The 22,056-nt window shown below is 53.9% G+C and overlaps 1 protein-coding gene across 1 annotated transcript; it reads left to right on the top strand.

Moving 5' to 3' along the window:
* The first annotated feature begins 3,027 nt into the window (after positions 1–3,027).
* Positions 3,028–18,661, top strand: LOC119097016 (B lymphocyte-induced maturation protein 1 homolog). The gene is made up of 3 exons (XM_037220027.1): positions 3,028–3,135; positions 9,998–10,056; positions 15,576–18,661. Exon 3 carries the CDS (start codon positions 15,644–15,646, stop codon positions 16,709–16,711), a length of 1,068 nt encoding a protein of 355 aa, XP_037075922.1. The 5' UTR covers positions 3,028–3,135; positions 9,998–10,056; positions 15,576–15,643; the 3' UTR covers positions 16,712–18,661.
* The last annotated feature ends 3,395 nt before the right edge of the window (positions 18,662–22,056 follow it).

The following is a 22,056-nucleotide window of genomic DNA, read 5'->3' as shown; positions in this document are numbered from 1 at the left end:
GTTAGGAAAACGGCCAGTGAGGACGAGGATCAAGGGCCATTCTTTTGATTTGATGGAGATGCATACAAGAATCGCAAAAAACGTTAACACGTGCATTGTCCGCCGGTGGCGCTGGCAGCGATTATTTTGTGCTATGTCCACTTGCCGAGGGCATATTTCAAGCATAGTCTCTCCAGGACCCGGGTGCCGTGTTTCTAGCAGAACACATTCTACACATGCCCGTTCAGGACCCTGAACAAACTGGTTATCCGGAGAGTGACAGTCCTGTAAAAACTCCCATTTTTGAAATGCGTGAAAGCAACCGCAGTACCAGCCGCCTTCTTTTGCAGAAGGGCAGAGTAATGCGCGCTAATATTGTCACCAGCAATAATACACTTTTACGTTAGCCAGCGCTGGATGCAACAGTTACGGCGGAGCGATAGGTGGTCTTCTCTTAAGGAACCATTCCAGACGATTGTAATTCTTCGCGGTGACCCATGCCATGGCTTGAGGCTCAGCGCTGTTCAAATTCATTGCGGCGGCATTTAAAGGCATTTGACTCCCTTCGCCAGGTCAGATGGAGTGGGTGATAATCTTCTAGTTTACAACAGTTCTCCGCAACCCTTCACTGCGCCAGGCGGGGGCGCTGCACAGGCCGCCGCGCCCGGAACGGTCGCGTCGGTCCCCGTGCGTTGGCCAAACGCTATGAGCAGCATGACTGCCAGACGCATGCAACAGGAATCCTTTTGGGATTTAAGCTTTGTTTGTTACTCGGTTAGCTTACGTCGAATCGAAGCACTAAGATCTAACATTTGACTCTTCTCTACATTGGGGACCGATTTGCAACAGATTTTGCGCAAACGCGGTCATTGGTTTGCTAAAGGTTGATGAATTTTGCTAACTTAAATATCCAATGTCATGTTTATCAAACGCGCGGGAAGATGAATACATTTTATGTATTCAAAATCCATTTGAGCATCAAACGTTTGAGAGGATAAACACATCATGCGTTCGTATTCGTACCATTACATCTCAGAATATTTCCCTTACATCTCAGAATATTTCCCTTACATCTCAGCTTGTAGCCCTTGATCAACTTGGTTCGATATTTGTTTATTCTTCTTTGATTGGAAAAGAATTAAGAATAATAATCCCGGAGATTAAAAATTAAATAATGGCATCACCTCATCAAGTAAAAGTAAAAAGCTTAATAACATTTTACTGTCTTTTAAGGAAACGTTGCAACAAATCAGCGGTGCAACACTTTCGGCCGCTGGTAGATCACAAAATGCCGGCACCTACCGCCGCCGTCCAGCGCCCAGCGGCCGCCGCTGTCGTCCAGTGGTATGCCGTCGCCATTACAACTGCCCAGTGTTGCCAGTGCTGCCACTGCCGCTGCTGTATGCTACTGTTGAGTCGCTGCCGCCGTTGCTTCTGTACAGTGCTGCACCAACGCTCACCACGGCTCAAGCGAGGCTGCTTCTTAAGTTTGCGAGAGCACGATGGCCATCCCTCCGTTAAGGCAGGGGAGAAGCTCTTTTCTCTATTAGAGTAGATATATGTTATTTGTCACTGAAAACGTATGCACGAAAATCAGAAAAGTTTTCTGATCGCGATGTGGGACTCTATGATCCTACTCATCCAGTGGCCGCTTTTGGGGACTGAAAGGATTGGCGTGATGGTAATGACCGCCCACAACGCAACTAAAAGGTGCAAACGTGTGTGTTTCCGAAAAAGTGGCAGGTTTTGTCGTCAAAATGTGGAGTGCACCCATCTCGCTATCATTTCTGTCTTTAATTCATAAGAACCTAAATTTACTTCATAAAACGGAAACAACCACAACAAAAACTAAATGACCGGAGCTCGATCGGTGTTTTGGGGTGAGTGGAGGTCAAGCGGTGAAGGGAGTATTTACTTTCGCCTGTGCTTGGCGGCTGAATCGGCCATTAGGTGGCCCCCCCAAAACTTTTCAAGAAATTGACACCCCTGTAACTAATACTTAGCCATGGCCAACGGGTGGACGAAAATGATGACGCTTCTGAAAGACATGCCTTTGGGCAGCTTAATCGGTTATTGATAGCAATTATATAACGTAGTTTGGAGCATTTGCGCTCGCAAATCTTAGCAGCAAAACTTCGACGCCAGGCGTTACAGTCTTTGCAAGCAGCGCAGGGCCAGCCCACTGGCTAATATTGAGCTGTGGCCAACGGGTGGATAAACATGATGACGGTTTAGTACCTTTTTAGCTGAAATAAGTACCTTTGTACGCTTCAGGACACCAATTCTTGCCTTTGAAAGATAGTCTTGGTGTACATTTCATCGGCTCGATTTTGAGATTGATGATGAAATCGGATTGGGCTTAACAGCACCGTGAAGTGGTGCTAGAATCTGGTGGTGGATCTGCCGCTTCAGCTACGTCCCGCTGCGCAAAGGCAGAATCTCTGTTTTTCGTGCTGCTGTAGCTGCTATCCGGACAGATTAACCACGGCGCCCGCCTTCTAGTGTGACTTGCAGTGGCCAACGCCGTTCGGTTTTGGGTAAACTGCAATTCATCCATCGTAATCCAATTCATCCATCGTAATCCAGTTCATCCATCGTAATCCTCGCTCCTGAGATTGCGCTCACTCGCATTTCCGCAAATCTTCGAGCGCAAAAGTTGTTTGGACCATAGGCCCATCACTTGCATCCCACGCTTCCATCCGGCTCATACCGCTTAATTTGCACGTGCTGAAATGACACAGGGCCAATGTTAAGCTTAATCGGGTTCAGCTTCCGGGAACAACTCCTGGATGTCGTGGTCTGGCACCAGTAGCAAATCCGAAAGACGGGATTGCTGGCACTCGTGAGATTAGGTCTCGGGTCAAAAACCTCATCTGGCTATCGCCGAGCCCCCCCCCCCCCTCTCGATCCTCGAGCTCGATACGCCTGTGCATCGCCTAGCTGACTTCGCTGCCGCGTGGATCTGGCCTCTGTGTCAGAGACTGTACGGGCGCCGCGGTGCCGGGCGCCGTACCTGGCCGATTTAGGTTAATGTCGGGCCGGCCGGGCTGGCGTCTGTGCGCAGTCGAGGCCGGTGCGTTGGGGTGACTGTGTGCTGGTGGTGGCGGTCCGAGCTCCGACACAGACGCCGCCGATCGGATCAGCTCTGCTGACCAGGTAAGCCAGCCGCGCAGCACCAGATGATCGTGCACGAGCAAGGGGCATCCTCATCGCTGCTGAACTCAGTCGCCGTCCTCAGACGAGTGGCGGGTGGGGATGTGTCCTGGCTTGGGATATGGAGCATCCTGTACGGTTTTGTGTGTGTTTTTTTGCAATAGGGCATGCTCCGGCCCGCTGCCTTACCTTATATCATGTGACATGTCTCACGTCAAGTAACTACGGATTGGTAAAAGGCAGGTGATGCACAAATCTGTACGTGTCCCTTATTCATGGTCAAATATGCACCGTTCCAACAGCCATCATCTGAAATTTGACGTCATGCCACAATTTCCTGGGATCGTTCACTATGTGGGGCTTGTCACCTCAAATCTTAACTTTTGTTAAGAGAGAAGCTAAACGTATAGTTTTGATCCTCTTAATGCCACAACTGCGCGTGCAGCTACCATATCACCTCACCGCTTTTAATTCACTGCACTTCGTTGTTTTTCTTCTTTGGCTTTGTTAGCCGAATTACCCGGAGGCCTGCCTTTGATGGGATAAAATGACAGAAAAACAGCGTATTTCTTGCTCTCACGGAACCTGTGTCCTATTTTAAGACAAATTTGCTCAGTGTAACCCCCATCCGCCCCTTTTCCTCCATCAATGCGCCACTTATACCTTAATGGCGTCCAAAAAGCGGCATCAATGGGACTCCCTCGCCATTGGCACCAGACAGTACCCTAGTCGAGTCGTCGCGTCAGCCGCTGGAGCTGCCGACTGCGCTGCTCCTGGCCGCGCTCAGCGTCGACCACCTGCCGGCCACGGCGTCCGTTGCCATGTCGGCCGGAGCCGTGTGCCAGAAACGGGCGCCGCCGGCGGCCGCGTGGCCCACTGGAGTTGGGCCGCTGCCGCTGCCGCCGTCCGGCCGCCCGGCCGGCCGCAGCATGCGCAAAGTCATGGCCATCGCCGGCGGCCGCGCGCTGGCCCGGATATGGTCGGCGCTGCCGCTGCCGCCGCCGCCGCCATCCACTCGTCCGGGTGGTGCTGGTGGCCTGCTTGGCGGCACGGCCCAGGCCGGCTCTGTCGCCACGCAGGCTCAACAGAAGCGCTGACGGCAGCTGCTGACGGTAGCGCCAGAAAACCGCTTCAAAGGTGACTGGAATCGTTCTCAAGCAGGAAGTTCTGGACTGCTCGTTGTTGCAAGATGCCAAAAGTGGTGTGACACATTTTTAGGTCACTTTTTACACTGTTGGCGGAAGAAATGTCGCCTAATATTGGATAAGTCATTTTACTTTACGTACCATACCACCAAGTCCTTTGTAGCGCGTTTCACGCAAAGCATTTACGAAAGGATTTAATGTTTGTTGCAAGTTAGTCTGGAATACGCGGTGAAGACCATTGTCGCAACACAATTCACACCCTCCGTGTCCAACCATATGCCACGCAAACCGCTGCTGCCCATTCATATAACACCACCAATATATCCGATTGTGGCTCTCCACATCAGCGCGCCACCACAAGCGGTGAAAGCACGTCCGACGTGACGCAGCATACGGTCGGCCCCGTCGTGTCCCCGGCCGCGCGCCGAGAAGCGCCTCGCCGGCGGCGGCGCCGCCTGCTGGTCGCGCTCTAACGGTGCGCCGTCCTCCGACGCCTGCTGAGTCGCGGTTGGCGGGACTGACGCGGCGGCGCGCCGAGTCTGCTGACCCACTGCGGGCGGTTCCCGGGCCCGCGCCGCGCTGACCCCCTTGGCGCGAGGGCCGTGCAGGCAGACAGCGCGAGCCGCGGCCTTGTCGATGGCCGGGAGGGGACTTGGTGGATAGTTCGCGGCTGTTAATGTGGCATGAGTTACGTTCTGTGTTGTGCTTGAGGCTATGCACCATAAATGCCGCCCGGATATGACAGAAGCGGCTTATTGTGGCCGGCGATTGGTAACTGCCACTGATGAGGCACCGTGTGTTTCCTTGCCAAATATCTGCCTAATCCTATAGCACGAAGCACTAGCACCTTCCAACGTCAACGGTCAATAGTTATTTAGTGACCCCCGATTCTGGTCTGACCTGAGATCCATGACAGCTTTGCACAGTATTTCCTCTAGATCTTCAGGGATTGGAAACACTGCTATGAAATAGATAAAGTCAAGTTCCGTGACTTGGTACAAAAGTTTTGTTACCCTACATCGATCAGTGCAAAACATTTCATAGTTTGTCACCACGTTTCATCTCAGAGAGGCCAATCTGAGGATCTGTTCGTTAGTTCCATACACCATTTCGCACACTCCGTATCTGGCTGCGACTAGGGAACCGCGTCATTGTCGGCTGGTCCTGATCTACGCACCTCTTATCCGGGCCATCTTCCCTGCTGACGGGATCGGCCGATCGGTCAGCCGACGCACAACCCACCCACCGCCGGGTCAGGGGTCGGCCGGCCGAAGCAGACGAGCGCTGATGGGCTCCGGCTGCGGTTGGGCCCGCGTCGGCCGCTACGGCCTCCGGTCTCGGCCGGTGCTGCCCTACGGTCGTGTTACCGTTAGAGGGCGGCTTCCGGTGTCACGCATCGGGTGGGACGCGGCCCTCGCGGCGCCGGCGCCTGGCGAGACAGGCGCAGCGTGCAGGCTCTGGAGCCTGGCGCAGGCGCGGCCAACGCTGATGACAGGCAGAGTCCGAGGTTAGAGTGCCCAAAAACCTACAACACCATCTAATGCCGCGCGTGGCCACGTGCGCTTTTTCTCAACTATTGACACGTCTTGGCTTCGTGTCGGAGCTTTGCATCGTGTGCAGTTGAGTACATTCTGGCTAGCTGCTGCTATCCTGCATGCACGTTAGCAAATTGCTTGGAAAACAGTGTTAAGTTTTCCTTGTCTTTGCGGCGACCATGCAGCCGATTATAAACAAGCTCGTTGCGCGCATGGCCTTCGCTTCCAGAGTAGTGGCATGCAAAAGCACTAGTTCATATCACACAGAGATCTGTGGGTAACAGCATGCCCTGCAAACGCTTTGAACTCCCAAAATTTTGAGTTTGTGCTTTTCACAAAAACAAGCGCAGAACTTGCAAGAAACATTGCTATAACCAGAAACATTTACAAAACATATCATGCAGCAGTCCTGAATCCCAGTAGAAAACATACATTCACGACGAATTTAGAAAAAAAAAACATTCGGCTTATTGCATGTAACATAATATCTGGCGTTATCCTCGCTGCCGTGCTCCGTGATTGTGTCGATCTGTCCTGGATCCATATCGGCAGTGTCCAGCGCGAGGTCCAAACCTCCCTGGGTCACACCGGCGGTGTCTAGGCCGGCGCTGCCGCGGGTCTGCAGCGTTCAGATCGGACGGAGTGCGTCGCAGTCCTCGAGAGCTGGTGTTCCGATCCCACTGCGGTGCAGTCCCCGAGGGCTGGTGTTATACTTCAGCTGCGGTACAGTCCCCGAGGGCTGGTGTTATACTTCAGCTGCGGTGAGCTGCGGTGCAGTCCCCGAGGACTGGTGTTATGCTTCAGCGCGGTGCAGTTCCCCTAGGACTGGTGCTATACTTCAGCTGCGGTGCAATCCCCGATGGACTGGTGTTATACTTCAGCTGCGGTGCAGTCCCCGAGGACTTGTGTTATGCTTCGGCTGCGGTGCAGTCCCCTAGGACTGGTGCTATACTTCAGCTGCGGTGCAATCCCGATGGACTGGTGTTATACTTCAGCTGCGGTGCAGTCCCCGAGGACTTGTGTTATGCTTCGGCTGCGGTTGCAAGTCCCCGAGGACTGGTTGTCACGCTTCAGCTGCGCGTGCAGTCACCCGGGTCCGTGTCACGCTTTAGCTGCGGTGCAAATTCTGGCCCGTGTCTGGCTGGCCTCCTGACATGTACGTCATGGATTCATGTCGTCGTTTCATGGATTTGCGGAATCCTGTACAGTTTTCTTGGTTCGCCCAAAAATATTCGATATTTCCATTTCCGACGCGACGCATATTATATCTTGAATGAAATATATCTAAACAGCCCTGAATCGGCGTAGGTTCTTAAGACGGATGTGAAATTCGTTGCCAGTAATATCATGGCGTAATAAACCGTTTGCGGAATGTAATTTCCGGTAGCAGCCCGCCAACCCAACGCGCAATGAGTGGCTACATTATCAGTCCGTCGTCGTGCTACCGGCTCAAGCGCACCACACTCCGTCCCACAACTGCCACCGAGCAGTCCCCCTCGTCCACACGAGCGTGACAGGCGAGGCCGAACATGAGCCCACGGGTAGCCACTTCACTGAGCCAGCTCGACTGACCTATCAGGCCCGTCGAGCCGATATGGCTGCCCCATCGGGCTAAACGTGTCCCGCGCCGCCGTCTCGTCGGACCGGACGCCGGTCGGCGGCCATGGCAACCGCCTCCGAGCACATCTCATGGCAGGCAGGCCCGAAGGAACTTGCCAGACTGGAACAGCCAGGAAACCGGACAACTGTCGGCTTAGCGTGCTCTGTTCTTGACGAGGCCTCGACCGCGGCCGTTTACGGCCGGGGCCCTGCTTGCCCCACTAAGCCAAATAGGGGGTGTTAATGGAGTCGACAACGCGAATCTTCCAGCTATGTGGGGGTTCCAACCTTTCCACGCATCTTTGCTCAGAAGTGAAGTCATTAGACAATTATCGGCAGCTGTCCATGTCGATAACAGTAATTATTGTCGGAACTAGCGTCACAACAAGCATGCGAGTTGTCTTGTGTTGATGCCACCAACGTTAGTTATGTCCCCCCTCAATGCGTCTAATTTTATGAAAACGATGTGCCATTCCCTCGAAACGACCGGAGCTCTTTGGAACGTCACCACTATGATGGCGGATGCTCTGGGTGCTTCCTTCTTCGCTTGCACCGCTGTGGTCGAGCGGCCCTGACTGGCTTTGGCCGTCGGCCTCGGAGCAGCACGAAGCAGACACGGTGCCACCACCACGCGCGGCCGGACGTGCCGGTTCCGGCGAACCTCAATAGGGGGCTGGTGTATTGCACCGCCTTCTGGCCCCTATCCGACCTTATCCATACACGCTCTCTCCTCGCTCACTTATCTCACCCAAAGCGACCGGCAGCCCACCTGTGCAAGCTCTCTGCCCCCAGCCGCGCGTCCTCCTCGAGAGCGAGCCTGGTGCCGCCACTGCGCGCACCCACACGGCCCGGCGTATGTGGGTCAGCCGAGAGCGAGACTCTGTTGTGATGACGGCGTGGCGCGGGAAAGCCCGGCGCCGGACCACCCCTCGCCGTCCGGGACCTTGCCCGTGCGGTGCCGCGCTTTTTGTGTCAGCCACCCACCGGCGGCTGTGAGATTGGATGGCGGTCGGGGAGGCGCAGCGACGCTGGTTAGTGCCGTCATATCTGGCCTGGGGTCAGTCCGGAGTGACTGATGGGGTCATGGTTGGCGGGAGTGTCACCCAGTGATGCACAGATGGATCGGCGGTGAGGGCAGTAGCTTATGAAAGGGGTTTTTCTCATGCCGTTAGGTTCCGTTCAGTCCGGTTTGGTTAGCCTCAAAGACAAGATCAGCGTATCATATCCGCGTGCCTTCTCTTAATTTCAGTCAAAAACTGATATGCCGGTCGCAATTATTATAATTATTTCTTCTGCAACGTTCACAATGGCGTCGCAGCCGGATATTTGAAGCACAGTTCGCCGTTTGCCATTGCCGTAAAACCCCACGCTGCTTATGGTACACGGCGTAATTCCGACCAATCCGATTTCTGGGTGGCATTGGGACGCAGGCGGCCTAGGATAGGGGCAGCGCCTGCCCCTGGTCGACGGTGGTCGTCGCCTTCCATGCCAGGAGGTTGTCCGCACGGTTTACGCGAGGGCCCAGGACATGTACCCAGTCCAAGGAGCCCGACTGTGGCCCATCCGAAACGCAGCCCCCTCGCCTCAGCCACGCTTCTACGAGATTGCAGCCTTAAGTCGACGCTGTCTCGTGTGCCGCGGCTCTGTCCGACCGGCTATACACCACGCATGACCTGCCCCGCCTCCGCTGACCCCATATCGTGGAGACTCGGAGTGGCGCGGGTCACGTGCATGTCAATGAAGCGGCCGGGCACTCCAGCGGGCCGTCTCAGTGGCGTACGCGGCGCCTGCTGACGGGCCGGGCGTGCATGTGCGGCGATCCTCCCGGAGCCTCGAACAAGTGCTGGTTGTTCGCCACCCGGTTGTGCTGTGATTGGGCGGGCCGACTCACTGGTTTGGCCACACGCTGTGCATATGCACCGCTGCGGGATCCACCTGACTCAATGGCGTGCGGCCCCGCGTGCGGGCTCTGTGTTCTGATGCTGGCATGCATCAGTCGACCATCGGGCACGGCCTCCGAGCGTTTTGCTCTGGTAAGCTGTCGGCATCTTTTACAGTTCGAGAGAGCGCTGCTGAGATTTGCGACTGTGGTGCCAGCTATGTGAGGGATTTCCCAGAAACATCTTATCCCTTACTGCAATGGAGACGTTGAGACCACCGCAAAAGATGTGAGGAAATTTTAAGCTTGGTTGGTTCTGCTGCCGCCGGGCGAGACAGGTATACCATCAGCTCTAAGAGGACGAGAAAGGCTACATTAATTTGGCATCGAGCCCTCAGATTGAGGATACACATTTTTTAATGAGATTTAAAATTAAACTTTGGATTGGTCGATGACAGAAGACCATCTTTGACTAAAAAATAATGTTTCATGAAAAGGGAGACCATGTTTATGTGAATTATAGAGATAAGTGGGATGAAATAAGACAAAATTATAAAAAAAAACTTTTCGAGCTGAAACTAAAGCGTAAGTAGTCCAAGCTCCTGTATCAAGTACAAATTCTCTCAGAATGCCCCTCCCTCAGTTTTTGTGAAACGAGGTCACGTATTCCGTACTCTGTCAATATCATATGACCTCTATGCTTGCAGGATGATGCTTCGGTCGATGGCCAACCACCTAGGCTAGTGCCGGCAAGCAACAAGTACAGGTAAGCAAACCGTGGCCGTTGTTGGGAGCCTGTCCGCTTTCCAATCTCCTGTCACCAGTGCTCATTTCCTGTCGACTTTCCTGTGGTGTCTGGATCTAGTGCTGGGGCGGCAGTCGGCATGCGACAGATTCTGGCACGGGGTAGGAGCAGGCCATCACGGGATCTGGTACCTGGTGGCGGCCGGCGTCACGGTCTGGCACCTGTGGCGGCCGGCGTCACGGATCGGGGCACCTGGTGGTGGCCGGCATCACAGATCTGGCACCTGGTTGGCGCCGGTGTCACGGATCTGGCACGGGGTAAGGGAGCCGGCATCACAGATCTGGTACCTGGTGGCGGGCCGGCGTCACGGGTCTGGCAACTGGTGGCGGCCGGCGTCACGGATCTGGCACCTGTGGGGGGCCGGCATCACAGATCTGGCACCTGGTGGCGGGCCGGTGTCACGGATCTGGCACGGGGTAGGAGCCGGCATCACAGATCTGGTCCTGGTGGCGGCCGGCGTCACGGGTCTGGCACCTGGTGGCGGCCGGCGTCACGGATGCTTGCACCTGGTGGGGGCCGGCATCACAGATCTGGCACCTGGTGGCGGCCGGTGTCACGGATCTGGCACCTGGTGGGGGCCGGGCATCACGGATCTGGCACCTGGTGGCGGCCGGCGTCGCGGATCTTACACCTGGTGGCGGCCGGCGGTCACGGATCTGGCACCTGTTGGGGCCGGCATCACGGATCTGGCACCTGGTGGGGGCCGGCATCACGGATCTGGCACCTGGTAGCGGCCGGCGTCACGGATCTGGCACCTGGTAGCGGCCGGCGTCACGGATCTGGCACCTGGTGAGGGCCGGCGTCACGGATCTGGCACCTGGTGGGGGCCGGCGTCACGGATCTGGCACCTGGTGGCGGCCGGCATCATCCATCTGGCACCTGGTGGGGGCAGGCGTCACCCATCTGGCATAGACTGTGCTTGGCAAGTCGTACATTTGCTATCAACCTTAATATAAACATAGATGTGCTTTATGGTATTTGTAAATTAGGAAAGATTATCATGGCGTACGCAACGTGTTCGGATACCGGAACAGCCATATATTTCATGACCTTCCGGATCCTACATTACGCTGAAACTTATTAAGATTCAATCATCTTGCTACAGCGCAGTCCGCGGGCTTTTTAACCACGACGCTCTGATTAAAGCCGCAAACCCTTGGTCGCGCCATAATTTTCCTATTGTCGGCCTGACCATAATCTGTCTGTTCCATCCATGACCAGATCTTCCAGTGGCAAGTCCTACCAGGTAAAATTTGCAGCAAAAGAGGAAAACGAGTCATTTCCTGGTCACACCTGTGGCGCTGGCCACTGCCGGCAGTTGCTCTGAGCCATGACACAGAGGTCAGACCGCAGCGACAATGACCGCCGTGCAGGGTGCAGGAAGCGGTCTAACGGAAGTGGGGCACCTGCCAACGGTCTCCGTTTGGAGCGCCGGCCTGGCATGGGGACCGAGCGTCGAGCCCTGCGCGTGATAGACGTGCGTGCGTGCCGTCTGCTGCTTTAACTGTTTGCATGTTTCGCCCGTTTTACTGTCATTTTGCTGGCATAGCTTCGAGTTCAAAGGTTATCGCAAGGACCTATGGACAAACGGTGCTTCATGAGTTAGTGCACGCGATTTCTTTGATCTGTCCTCTCCTGCTCCGCTTCACACATACCGGAGGCAGTTAAGATTCTGGGCCAGCGTGGCACCACGATTACGCAATAACTGACTTAATCACGGGCTGTGATGGGTCTAAAATCTGACTGCGACGGGGAGGCCGGCAATGGTGCTTCTGCTGCTCTGCGTCTGGTGCCAAAAGGCGTCTGCGTCGTTTTCCGCTGAGTCGGAAAGTCCGCAAACACCTCGTCAGTCCTTCCAACGCTGTGTTCTAAATGAATCAAGAGCCTTTTACTATTCCGACACGTTTGCCCTAGCTGTCTCATTTCGGTCATGCACTTCCGAACCAACCCCACGTCATGCTTCCGCATTGCAACCTTGTCGGGATGCCTTCGAGGCACCGCGTGGCGTTTTCGCGCCTCGATCTGTTCATGAAACGCTCGTTTCCAACACAGACGCGTCGGCCGCCGGCGGGCAACCGCCCAGCCCGGCGGGGCAGTGCCACTGGAGACAATCGTGGCGCGCCTAAACGCATGGCGACACGGCGGCGCCGGCAGCGGCGGTCGGCGTCCGCCGGCGAGTTTCACTCGGAGAGTTTCCCCGCGCTGACCCTGATAGCTCCCCAGCCGTGGCCGGTGTCGGGCGCGCGCCAACTTTTTACAAGGCGCCTCCACCGGACGGATCGCAGTCTGGAACGGCGTTTCGCTTTCGGATGTCGCGAATTATTGTTTTGGGGGGTTTTGATGCGTGAAGTGATTCACGCCCCATTTAAGCTCACATGACGTTCTCAAAAAGTGGAGCGTGGCGGGTGCTTGGCGGCTTCGGTAACGACCCTTGTCATTCGGCCCTTATGCATCCAGTTCCGTACTTGAACTTGAGGGATGGTGGCCGACAAGTAAAACTGAAGCGCACAACATTGCTACTTCAGATCGTTTATCTGTTTTGTTTTTAGAAAGCTTGTGGTCGTGACGAGGGTCAAGAGAGGCATTCGCTTACGCGTGCATTTCAACGCGGTTTTTTGTGTGCTTTAAACTGGCTGTGATATACTGATCTAATCGGACTCACCGCAGGCGGTTGGTCCTTTGTTAGAGCTACGTGGGGTGATCGTTGTCAAAATATGTCGGGCCTCGCTTATCTGTTATCTGTCAATAATGTTGTCAAAACTCACCCTCCTCCGTCCTCGTCCATCTTCCTTCTACCCGTCTGACCCCTCCTCCCTCACGCTGACCAGAACGAGTCCATCCGCTTCTGTTATTCTTGGCCCTTCGCCCTTTTGGACCTGTGGTCGCTCTTTCTGTCGTAGTTAACTGTCGAGCCGTCCGTTTCAGAAGCGGTCTTCAGCTTCATGACTTGAAACATGGCCGCGTCCTCGCCACCCGAATGGTGTGGCCTTTAAACGCCGCGTCGCACCCCCTCCCCTGCCCTTCGCCGCTCAGGGTTGAACGGGCGCGCGTGCTAGTGGGCATCGCCCGCAGCCGCGCTTTCCTTGAGGCCAACGTCCGGCGCTTGAACTCAGTATTCTCGGTGTGTCGAACTTCCGGGAACGGACCCTGTAGACAACGGCATCGTGCGAATATTTTTTTTTCTGAATGTAAGACTTTCGTTGAGGGGCGTTTTTCTAAAGTAAAGATAAAGAAATCATAAGCTTTGTGCTACTGATGCGACGGCACAGCTGGGTACCTAAACGGCTGACGTCCAAGAACTGATGTCATTTGGCTCGTGTACGCCCCTTTCTTGGAACCAGTGCGCCAACCGAAAAGCATTGCAATAAACACAGCAGCGGTCTGTGCTATGAAATCGAAGACTGCAGCTCGCTACACGAAAGAGATTCAGCCAGCTCCAGCTCCCGGAAACATCCATCATCACGTGTGGCTGATATGACAGCCATGTTCTTGATTCCTCCTGCGATCCTGCAATCGATCAGGCTAGGTCATGAATAACCCGTGTATTTAGCTTCTACCTCTGGTGCGTTGTAATTTCCAGCGCCTCTCCAGCCAGCGTCTGGCATCACTTTCCATTGGCAGCCGGTCGCCTTTTCACCCAGCGGCCCGACCGGTTGGGGCCCATCTGGGCTGCAGGCAAGCCTCAGCCGGATGCTGGGAGCTGGGAGCTGGGAGCCGGAACTGCGCGCCCGGCAGCGTCTTCTACGTTTCCGGGAGACGGTGCTTCGAGCCAGCTCTCGCCGATCTGCAAAGCATGCAGTTTTCTAGGCAGTGGGGCCTCAGAGACATAAATTGGCGGGATGACAGAATGAGCTTGACCATGGCGTGCCGGCCGGCTGACGACCGTCGTGTGCTAACGGTGTCTGCGTTCCCTCAAGCCCAAAAATGGCTCACCGCGTTTGGCACCTGGCTTTGGTCTGTGCTTTTTACACGACGTATCCAGCAAATTATTCGGACAGTTCTGGGTGAAAGCTCACGTGAAATGCTTCTACATCAAAGAGCATTGCTCCATTTAATGATGCTGATGGACCAAACAGGAATCATCCCGCACATTCAAAATTTGGCTGATGATTGTATGACGTCCTGGCTCATAAATCTGGCTGATGATTGCATGACGTCCCGGGTCATAAATCTTACTCGTCTTTGATTCCGTATTTTATCTGACACGCGTGCACCTCGAGCCCCTTTGCTTTCTTCGGTGACGTTCTTGCAGTCGGGGCACTCCACGTGTGAACAAATTTTGCACACAGAAGATATAGCGTGTCCTTGGCTGCCCATCGTGATTTCCTCGAAGTGGCGTGAGCTGCTGGCGCGGCGCCTCCTCGCTGCACGGGGTCCTTGATCTTGGACGTGGAATTTCGCTGGAAACCAGGAACAGTTCAATGCCCGGCCGGACACAATGCCGTCTGGCCTTGATGATGCGTCATACCAGTTGACTCGATGCAGGAAACACATGCGTCTAGCCGGCTTTAGCTGGCTCGCTGCAAAAGCTGTGGGCCATGCACGCACGAGTTGCACCTTTCATGGCTGCCCGGTTTCCGTGCTCTTGGTAGCTGGAGAGCGCATGCTGTTTCCAATAGTCACGCTAATCTGTGACTTATGTTTATGCATATGCATATGTCTGCTCTCTGCAAGATGCTAGAGACCACGTGCGTCTTGCCAGCAAAATAGGATCTCATTGTTTGTCAACACACGGTGATCGTATATTCCGCATCTTTGGTGGCGCCATGATGTATGAATTTGCCGGATGATATATACGCATACGTTAATACAGTTTCACCAGCTCATGACCCCGATAATCTGTCAGTTTTACGGGCACGTTGTTTTTCAAAATAAGGCATGCGACACTGCCAACCAGTTTCCTCTGTTATCGCCTGTTGTGTTCAACGACTGGGAAGCTCTTTTGTGTGCAGGGACAATCAGTTTGTGGCCCAACACACTTTAAATCCAATTTTTGGTCACATCCGCTGAGAAGAGCCTGCTAAGCAGCTTTGTGTTAATGAAAGTACCAGGTTATGTTCAGGTTAAACAGCATAGATTCGGGTACCTAATTAACAACAACAACAATATCCAGAGCATAGTATGCGAGCGTGTGTATGCTCTTGCACATATTGCAGAGTGTTTGTCTTTAAAATGTCGATTTAAATGTTTCTGGCTTGGTAGAATTCCCGCGATACATGCTCTTTTCGTTTGCATTACTTCCGCATTTAAGATCATCTTAAGAGGAGCTCAAATACAACGGCTGGCATAGACAAGAAACTGGAACAACATCTGCATCCCCAAGGCCGTGCCTTTGGACAGCTCATGATTCGCACTTCCTTTAGACCACAAAAAGGACGCCAATAACTGGCCCTCGTCTGATGAACGCTTGGGCCGACGGCGTCCACCGCGCGCCCTCCCCGCTAACTGGCGCCCTTGACATGACGCCCACCTATTGCAAGCCGCTGAGTATGCTGATCGCTGGTGACCAGGTCGGCTGGAAGTGGTCCACTGAGCCGGCCGCCTCGCCATGAAGCTGTATCAGCAGACGTCGCCCGACTGCGTGCAGGCTTGGACGCGGGAGGACTTCGGCTTCAGCGGCGACGCCAAGGCCGGCCTCGCCACCAGCCTCGAGCACATCTTCCCGCCGCAGTCGCCGGCACCCTCGTCGTCCACCGCCTCGTGTGCGGCCTCCTCCAGCTTCACAGAGCTGAAGCCGGTGCCACCGCTCAAGGCGCTAACCCAATGTGACTATGTGGGGAGTTCGGGTGAAGCGGCCGGCTCGCCGGGCTACTACCCGGCACCCGAACCGGGTCCCGGCACGCCTGAGGTGGTGTCCACCACCACCAGCGGCATGGGCGAGCTAGGCGAGTCGGTAATGATGAAGCCTGCCGAGCCGGGCACGCTCGAGACGTTCCCGGCCGCTGACATGGCCGACGACGACTTCGCCGCCATCATCGGCAACGCCATGGTCGACCCGCAGCTGGTCGTGCCCGAGAACATGGACCTCGGCAACTTCACCAGCTCGGACATGCACGACTTAGAGGCGTGGATCGATGGCCAGTCGCAGGCGCAGCTGCAGCGGTACGGCGCCGCCAGCCAGGCGCACACCGCCGCCGTCCACCCGGGCCTGCCGTACAGCGCCGCCAGCCCCATGCTGCAGAACCTGCTGTCAGGCCACAGCTACGCGCCACCGCGCACCGCGCACCCGCCTGGCTACGGTAGTCTGCTGCAAGGCGGCCAGCTACACCAGCGCCTGCAGCGGCCGTTGGCCACCTACAGCCCGCCCAGCTATGCGGCCAGCGGCGGCGAGACTCTCGCGCAGCAGGCCGAGTCGGGCACCAGCGCCAAGAAACGGCGCGCGCTTGCGCGCTCCTTCATCAAAATGTCGATCGCATCGGAGGGCACCAAGGACCGGCCTATGCACCGCTGCACCATCTGCAACCGCGGCTTCCTCAACAAGAGCAACATCAAGGTGCACCTGCGCACGCACACCGGCGAGAAGCCGTTCAAGTGCGAGACGTGCAGTAAGGCGTTTAGGCAAAAGGCGCACCTCATCAAACACTATCACATCCATAAGCGCATCAGCAGGGACTGACGTGGTGGCCATGCGGTGGGCGCGTTCGGACCCGGTGGTGCGCGTGAGTGGTGCGCGCGCACATCGATCTTTCAAGGCTGGCCACGGCCGCCGCGCCGCGCCCGGAGAAAGCCGCAGCGACCTACTGACGGGTCAGCAGCGGCGTGACTTCCCGTGTCGCCACGCCGCCGCCCGGCATGCCGGGAGATGTCCCACCGACCCCCTCCCCCGCCTCACAGTCACCCACGGCCCCGCTTCCGGGGCACGTTTGGACCAACTTCCGGTTTGCGTGGCCGCCGCCGAACCGGCTCAGCCCAGCCCGACCCGGTGCGGCCGGCTGGCCGACCGGCGACAGCGGTCTGGTTCGCATGTGGGTCAGTTGGATCCGGAGGGCTCGTATCTAGGCCGATGCCCTGCACGGCCACAACACGGCTGATGCGCATGCGCAGAACGCGGCGACGAGCGGGTCAGACGCCGGGCGGAAGACAGGAGGTGGGATTCGTAGGGTGATGGGGAACAGGGGTTAGTCACGGACCGTGACATGCGCTAAAGACACATGTCTCACAGGAGGATGTTTAAGTCGTGGCCTGAGCGGCTGTCAGCAGGAGGGACCCCTGCCTCTTGCGAGGTGCTTTCTGGCACGTACTTCAACTGCGATCGCGGCTGAAGCCTTGAAGAAAAGCAGTATGCTGTGTCTGGACAAAGCCACTGCAGCTTAAGTTTGTATCTTGGCTTGGAAAAGTTTATTCTAATCGGTTGCACGCTCTGCACAAAGCCCCGCACAACCATCATCCTACTGCAACGCGCCGTTTCAGCTGTATCATTTTCGTCTGCCGGCTGGCGCGGAGTGGCTCTGGAATCAGATGGGGTCGGTGAGGCGCGCGCAAGCATTCCGGCCAGTGCTGGCATCCTTCATGACTCGCGGTGGAAAGCCGTTGTCCCAGATAACCGTAACACTTCTGGCCGGCGGGTACGCTGCGCGCGCGCGCGCGCGGGCAGGGCGGCGGCAGCGGCGCCGAGTGGGCCCGCAGCTGCCCACGCCGGCGACGGTCTGGAGTCACCCCTGTCGACCCACGGTCGACCCCGCGGCGGCCGGGGTAAGGCGGCCCGGCACCGGGAGGACTCGAACGGCACTGCGACGCGGACCGCACTTGTTCTAATCCAGGTCAGCCAACAAAGGCAGGCGAGTGACACAGAAACGCGCTGCGTCTCGGCGCAACGGTCAGTTGCGCCCCGTAAGTGTTCTGTCGTTGAGCTACCGTCAACAGAGCGCACAAAAAATGACGCCACACATCCACCGCGACTTCGGGACAACGCAGGATTGGCGAGTTATTGCGACTGGAGCTGGTGGCTGGGCCAAAGCATGCAGTCGTGCATTTGCGGGGGTTTCCCTCCTGCTGAGGTCGCTGATGGTCAGCGGGGGCGATGCCGGGTGAGAGGGACCAAGGGGCCGAGCCGTTGTGATAGGGGCCAGGTAACGCCCCGCCCACCCAAGGAAGCGCCCTTGGGCGCGCTGAATGACATAACAACTCCGTCCTGATCGGTACAAACGAGGACGGGTGGGCGATGCAATCACTGACAGTGCCCGCCCCCCGTCTGTTGTTAACTTGTTAAATTACCGTCGTCTATTTATACTGTTGTTGCTGACTCCACTGTAGAATCTCTTCGAGTGTGTATGCAGTGTTTGATCGGTGATGTGTGACCTCCCACCGGTGGGCCGGGTCACTTTGCATATGCATGTGTGTTTGTCGGTGCTGTGCGCCGATCTCTTGTTGATTTTGTTGTTGCAATGCCAGGAGTGATTTTACTCTTGGGTCCAGATAGCGTAGATGCTTCTTCCAAGCAGTGCGATGTGTTCTTGTGACGGCTCAGCTCTGAACATTGCACGAGGTCTCAGATATTTGTGCTCTGAGTGGTTTTGCGGTCGCCTCAATTTAGTCACAATGTGTTCATAATACATGCGAAAGAGTAGCTTTTGTAATACAGAGTAGTTTCCGGGCGGAAATATTGACCTGTTTCGATGGCGCTGCGTGTTTCATTCTTCTGGCGTCCTATCTATCATTCTCCCTTGTTGTTTTTCCAGCTATAGCTGTATGGTTGTGGAGACGCAGGAAATGTGCGAATAAAAATCAATTTTAGACAAAAACCTTGGTTTGATTCGGCATGCAACACCTTTATCTCTGAACTCTCTCCTTGTGTTGTGCTTTTCATATCTTTCTTAAAACTATTTTGCTTGGTTCTTCACCGCCCCAAAACTGTTCGCTGTTCTATTGCTCGTGAGTTGATCATGAAAGCAAGACCTCCCGAACTTTGACACAATTTCCAGGCACCATCATCTGTGACTTTGGGCCGGTGTGTGGGAATGGACTTTATTTCGATCACAGTTTACTTCGCTCTTAGTCTTGCTCATGTGCTTTTTCCTGGAACGGAATGGCAGAGCAATTAGGTACTACCTGTTTTATTGTCTTCCTTTGCTTGATTCCGAAAATCCTTGCAATATACGCGCAGAAGGTTTTGCAGGTGAGCAAAAGAATGTGATCGGCGAACGCAAGGTGAGAAGGTGAGTTCTCATCCATCACCATGTTCTGAAGAAAGGCGTGGCACATTCACCGGTGTGTGTCAGCTGTAAGTTGACATCAAGCCAAGAAAATAGAATCAATGCAGTGTGTCATTGCTGTCTTGTTCAATGTTCCTGACACTTAATCATTGCGCGGCCCACATGTGTCGTCCGTGTCATAGGACAAGACAATGCTGATGTTCCTGTAAGCAATGGATCAGCTCACTGTGATGTTTGCGGGTAGTGATATTGCGCGTGTGCTGTTCTCGCGCACAAAACTGTAAGGATGTACCAATTATAATAAAACTAGAGGTAGCAGTCTCGTGTCATGTCATTTCGTCAAAAGTGCATCATGCGAGTCAGAGGATGGCTTATGTCAAAGGGAAGTGAGATGCCAAAGTCAATGCGCGCATCACTTTTGATGGCACATAGCGAGCAAGGAAATTAAATGGTAAGCACGAAGTTCGGTAGCAAGTGGCTTGCGTGTCAGCCCGCATATATATATATATATATATATATATATATATATATATATATATATATATATATACGTATTTTCCTGCATAAACGCAGGATCATGATCATGTGTTATGTATACTTGAAGTAAGACAATGAAAATAAAAACAAAGAAGATTAGAATACAAAACGATATGGATGGGCTGAATCTCCGAGGCAATATATTTACCCCAAGGTCAATATTCTACATATTCAAGCACGCGTCATCTTTCAGTCAGTACACGATGCACCAATCACTGCAGAGGCCAGCAGATAGCAGCCCTGACTAAGCCTAGGTCACTGGTGCCGTCACCAGTTGTCCTGACCTTACAAGTCCGACACGCCACTGCCCATTAATCTTTTCCGGTATCGAATCCCAGTTTCTGGGACGCCGCTCCAAGGCTCTGGTCTGGATCAGCCATGAACAGCACCATCATTGGTTTCCCTCGGACGCAGACCCCTGGCACCGCAGCTGGTGTGTCTCCTACTTCGGTCTGATGGTCATACAAAGTTCTCCGATATATGGTTTGAACCTGTTAAACTGGTGATATATTGACGCCACCATGTCAAATATATCGCATATTGCCAATGGAGCTTTAGGACGCACTCATCTGCGAAGGCTTTATGTCGTCACTTGCCTCCCACTCTGGCAGGAAGGGCGGGCAACGCAAGAAATCGAATTTGGTTTTCCAGACGCGCATCTTAACCACTTCACTACCGCCACCCCAGCTCAGATACCGTGAACCTGAAACTTAAATTGCAGATCAGACAGAAGTAAAAGCGTTCTTTTCCGCGGTAAAAAAGACAGGAAAATGGAGAAATATATATGTTGATATTTCGGGAGCATGCCTTTTTCGAAACGAATAGCAGCAATAGATTCAAAATTGCCTGCCGATGATCCTACTGTGTTTTTTTTCAGTTTTTGTTCTTTAATCAGTGGGCCACAGTTTCTACAGGTCACCAACAATTAGGAAATTACACAAGGGGCAGTTGCCAGCCATTTCAACGATCCAGTGCATATCTAAGAATTGGAAAAAGAAAAAAATCATGTAAATGCCAACGAGTTTAGGTTGGCAGGTATTACGCATTACGCTTCATCCAAATGTGTAAGCGGTTTCAAGTACACAAGCATCACATATTGCGCATTACTTATCCATGCAAGCGATTTCAATTAAACTGGCATCGCGCATCACGCGTCAGGCATTGCTCATACACGTAAACAATTAAGCTACCACGCATCACACATCAAGGCACTTATCAAGTTCGCATAATCGGCCGTGGTAAGCCCTGAGCGTTACGTTCTTGTCCTCAGCTCTTCATAGGAATAATTGACTTATTTTCTTGCCTAGATGGCCTTGTGCTCTGTAGATGACTTTGAGCTCAAAAAGAAACACAGGGTCCATATCTTCCTGGGTTTCAGCCTGAGCGTGTTTAGTCATAAAAAGGTCACAGAAAGGGCATTCTGTTTTATTTTTAGTTTCTCGCAAGTGTTCATTATATACAAAACAAATAGCGCATTCACTTCCCGGTATGGACCATGTCTCCAATTTTTTTCACACAGTCGACACGTAATTTCATGAGCAACGTTCAAAGGGTCTGCACGCAAAGAGCACGGTTTACGAAATTCAGTTTAAACTGTATGTAAAACATGGGATGTCTATTTCGGGGAGTTCATACGCCCTGAGCGTTTGAGATACAATGAGCACCTGCACGCTAAAATAAAACAGAGAATACACCTTTCGGTGGCCTTATTTTTTTTTGGCTAGCTATCCTCAGGCTGAAATTGAGGGAAGTATGACCATTATGCCCGTTTTAGAGCTCAGTCACCTACAATGCACAGGATTATACGGACAGGAAATTAAGTAAATCTTTTCTTATAAAAGGTCGGCGACCAGACATACAGGCCAGGGCTCATACAGGGCTCATCGTGGCCGATTATGTGAACGTGATGTGTGATGCGTGTTAGCTTAACCGTCTGCGTGTGTGTGTACCCGTATATAATTGCCCGTAGTACGTGCAACCATCTACGGGCAATTCCTGACGCGTGATGCGCGATGCCAGTTTAATTCAAATCGCTTGCATCGATAAGTGATGTGCTATGTGTGATGTCTGTTTATTTAAAATCACTTGCATATTTGAATAAAGCGTAATGCATGGTGTCTGTTTATTTGAATTCGTTGACATGTACACGTATTTTTCGCGTATTCTAATTCTTAGATGTGCACTATTATCATAGCAATGGCTGGTAGTTGCTCCTTGTTTTATCTCCTGAATGTTGGTGACCTTAAACACGCGTCCGGGTGGCCGGTTGGAC

This window comes from Pollicipes pollicipes, unplaced genomic scaffold (genome assembly GCF_011947565.3).
Source record: "Pollicipes pollicipes isolate AB1234 unplaced genomic scaffold, Ppol_2.1 Scaffold_4295;HRSCAF=5057_pilon_pilon_pilon, whole genome shotgun sequence".
In the NCBI taxonomy this organism is placed as follows: domain Eukaryota; kingdom Metazoa; phylum Arthropoda; class Thecostraca; order Pollicipedomorpha; family Pollicipedidae; genus Pollicipes; species Pollicipes pollicipes.
The sequence above is the reverse complement of the archived record's forward strand: the minus strand, read 5'-3'. Positions and strand labels throughout refer to the sequence as shown.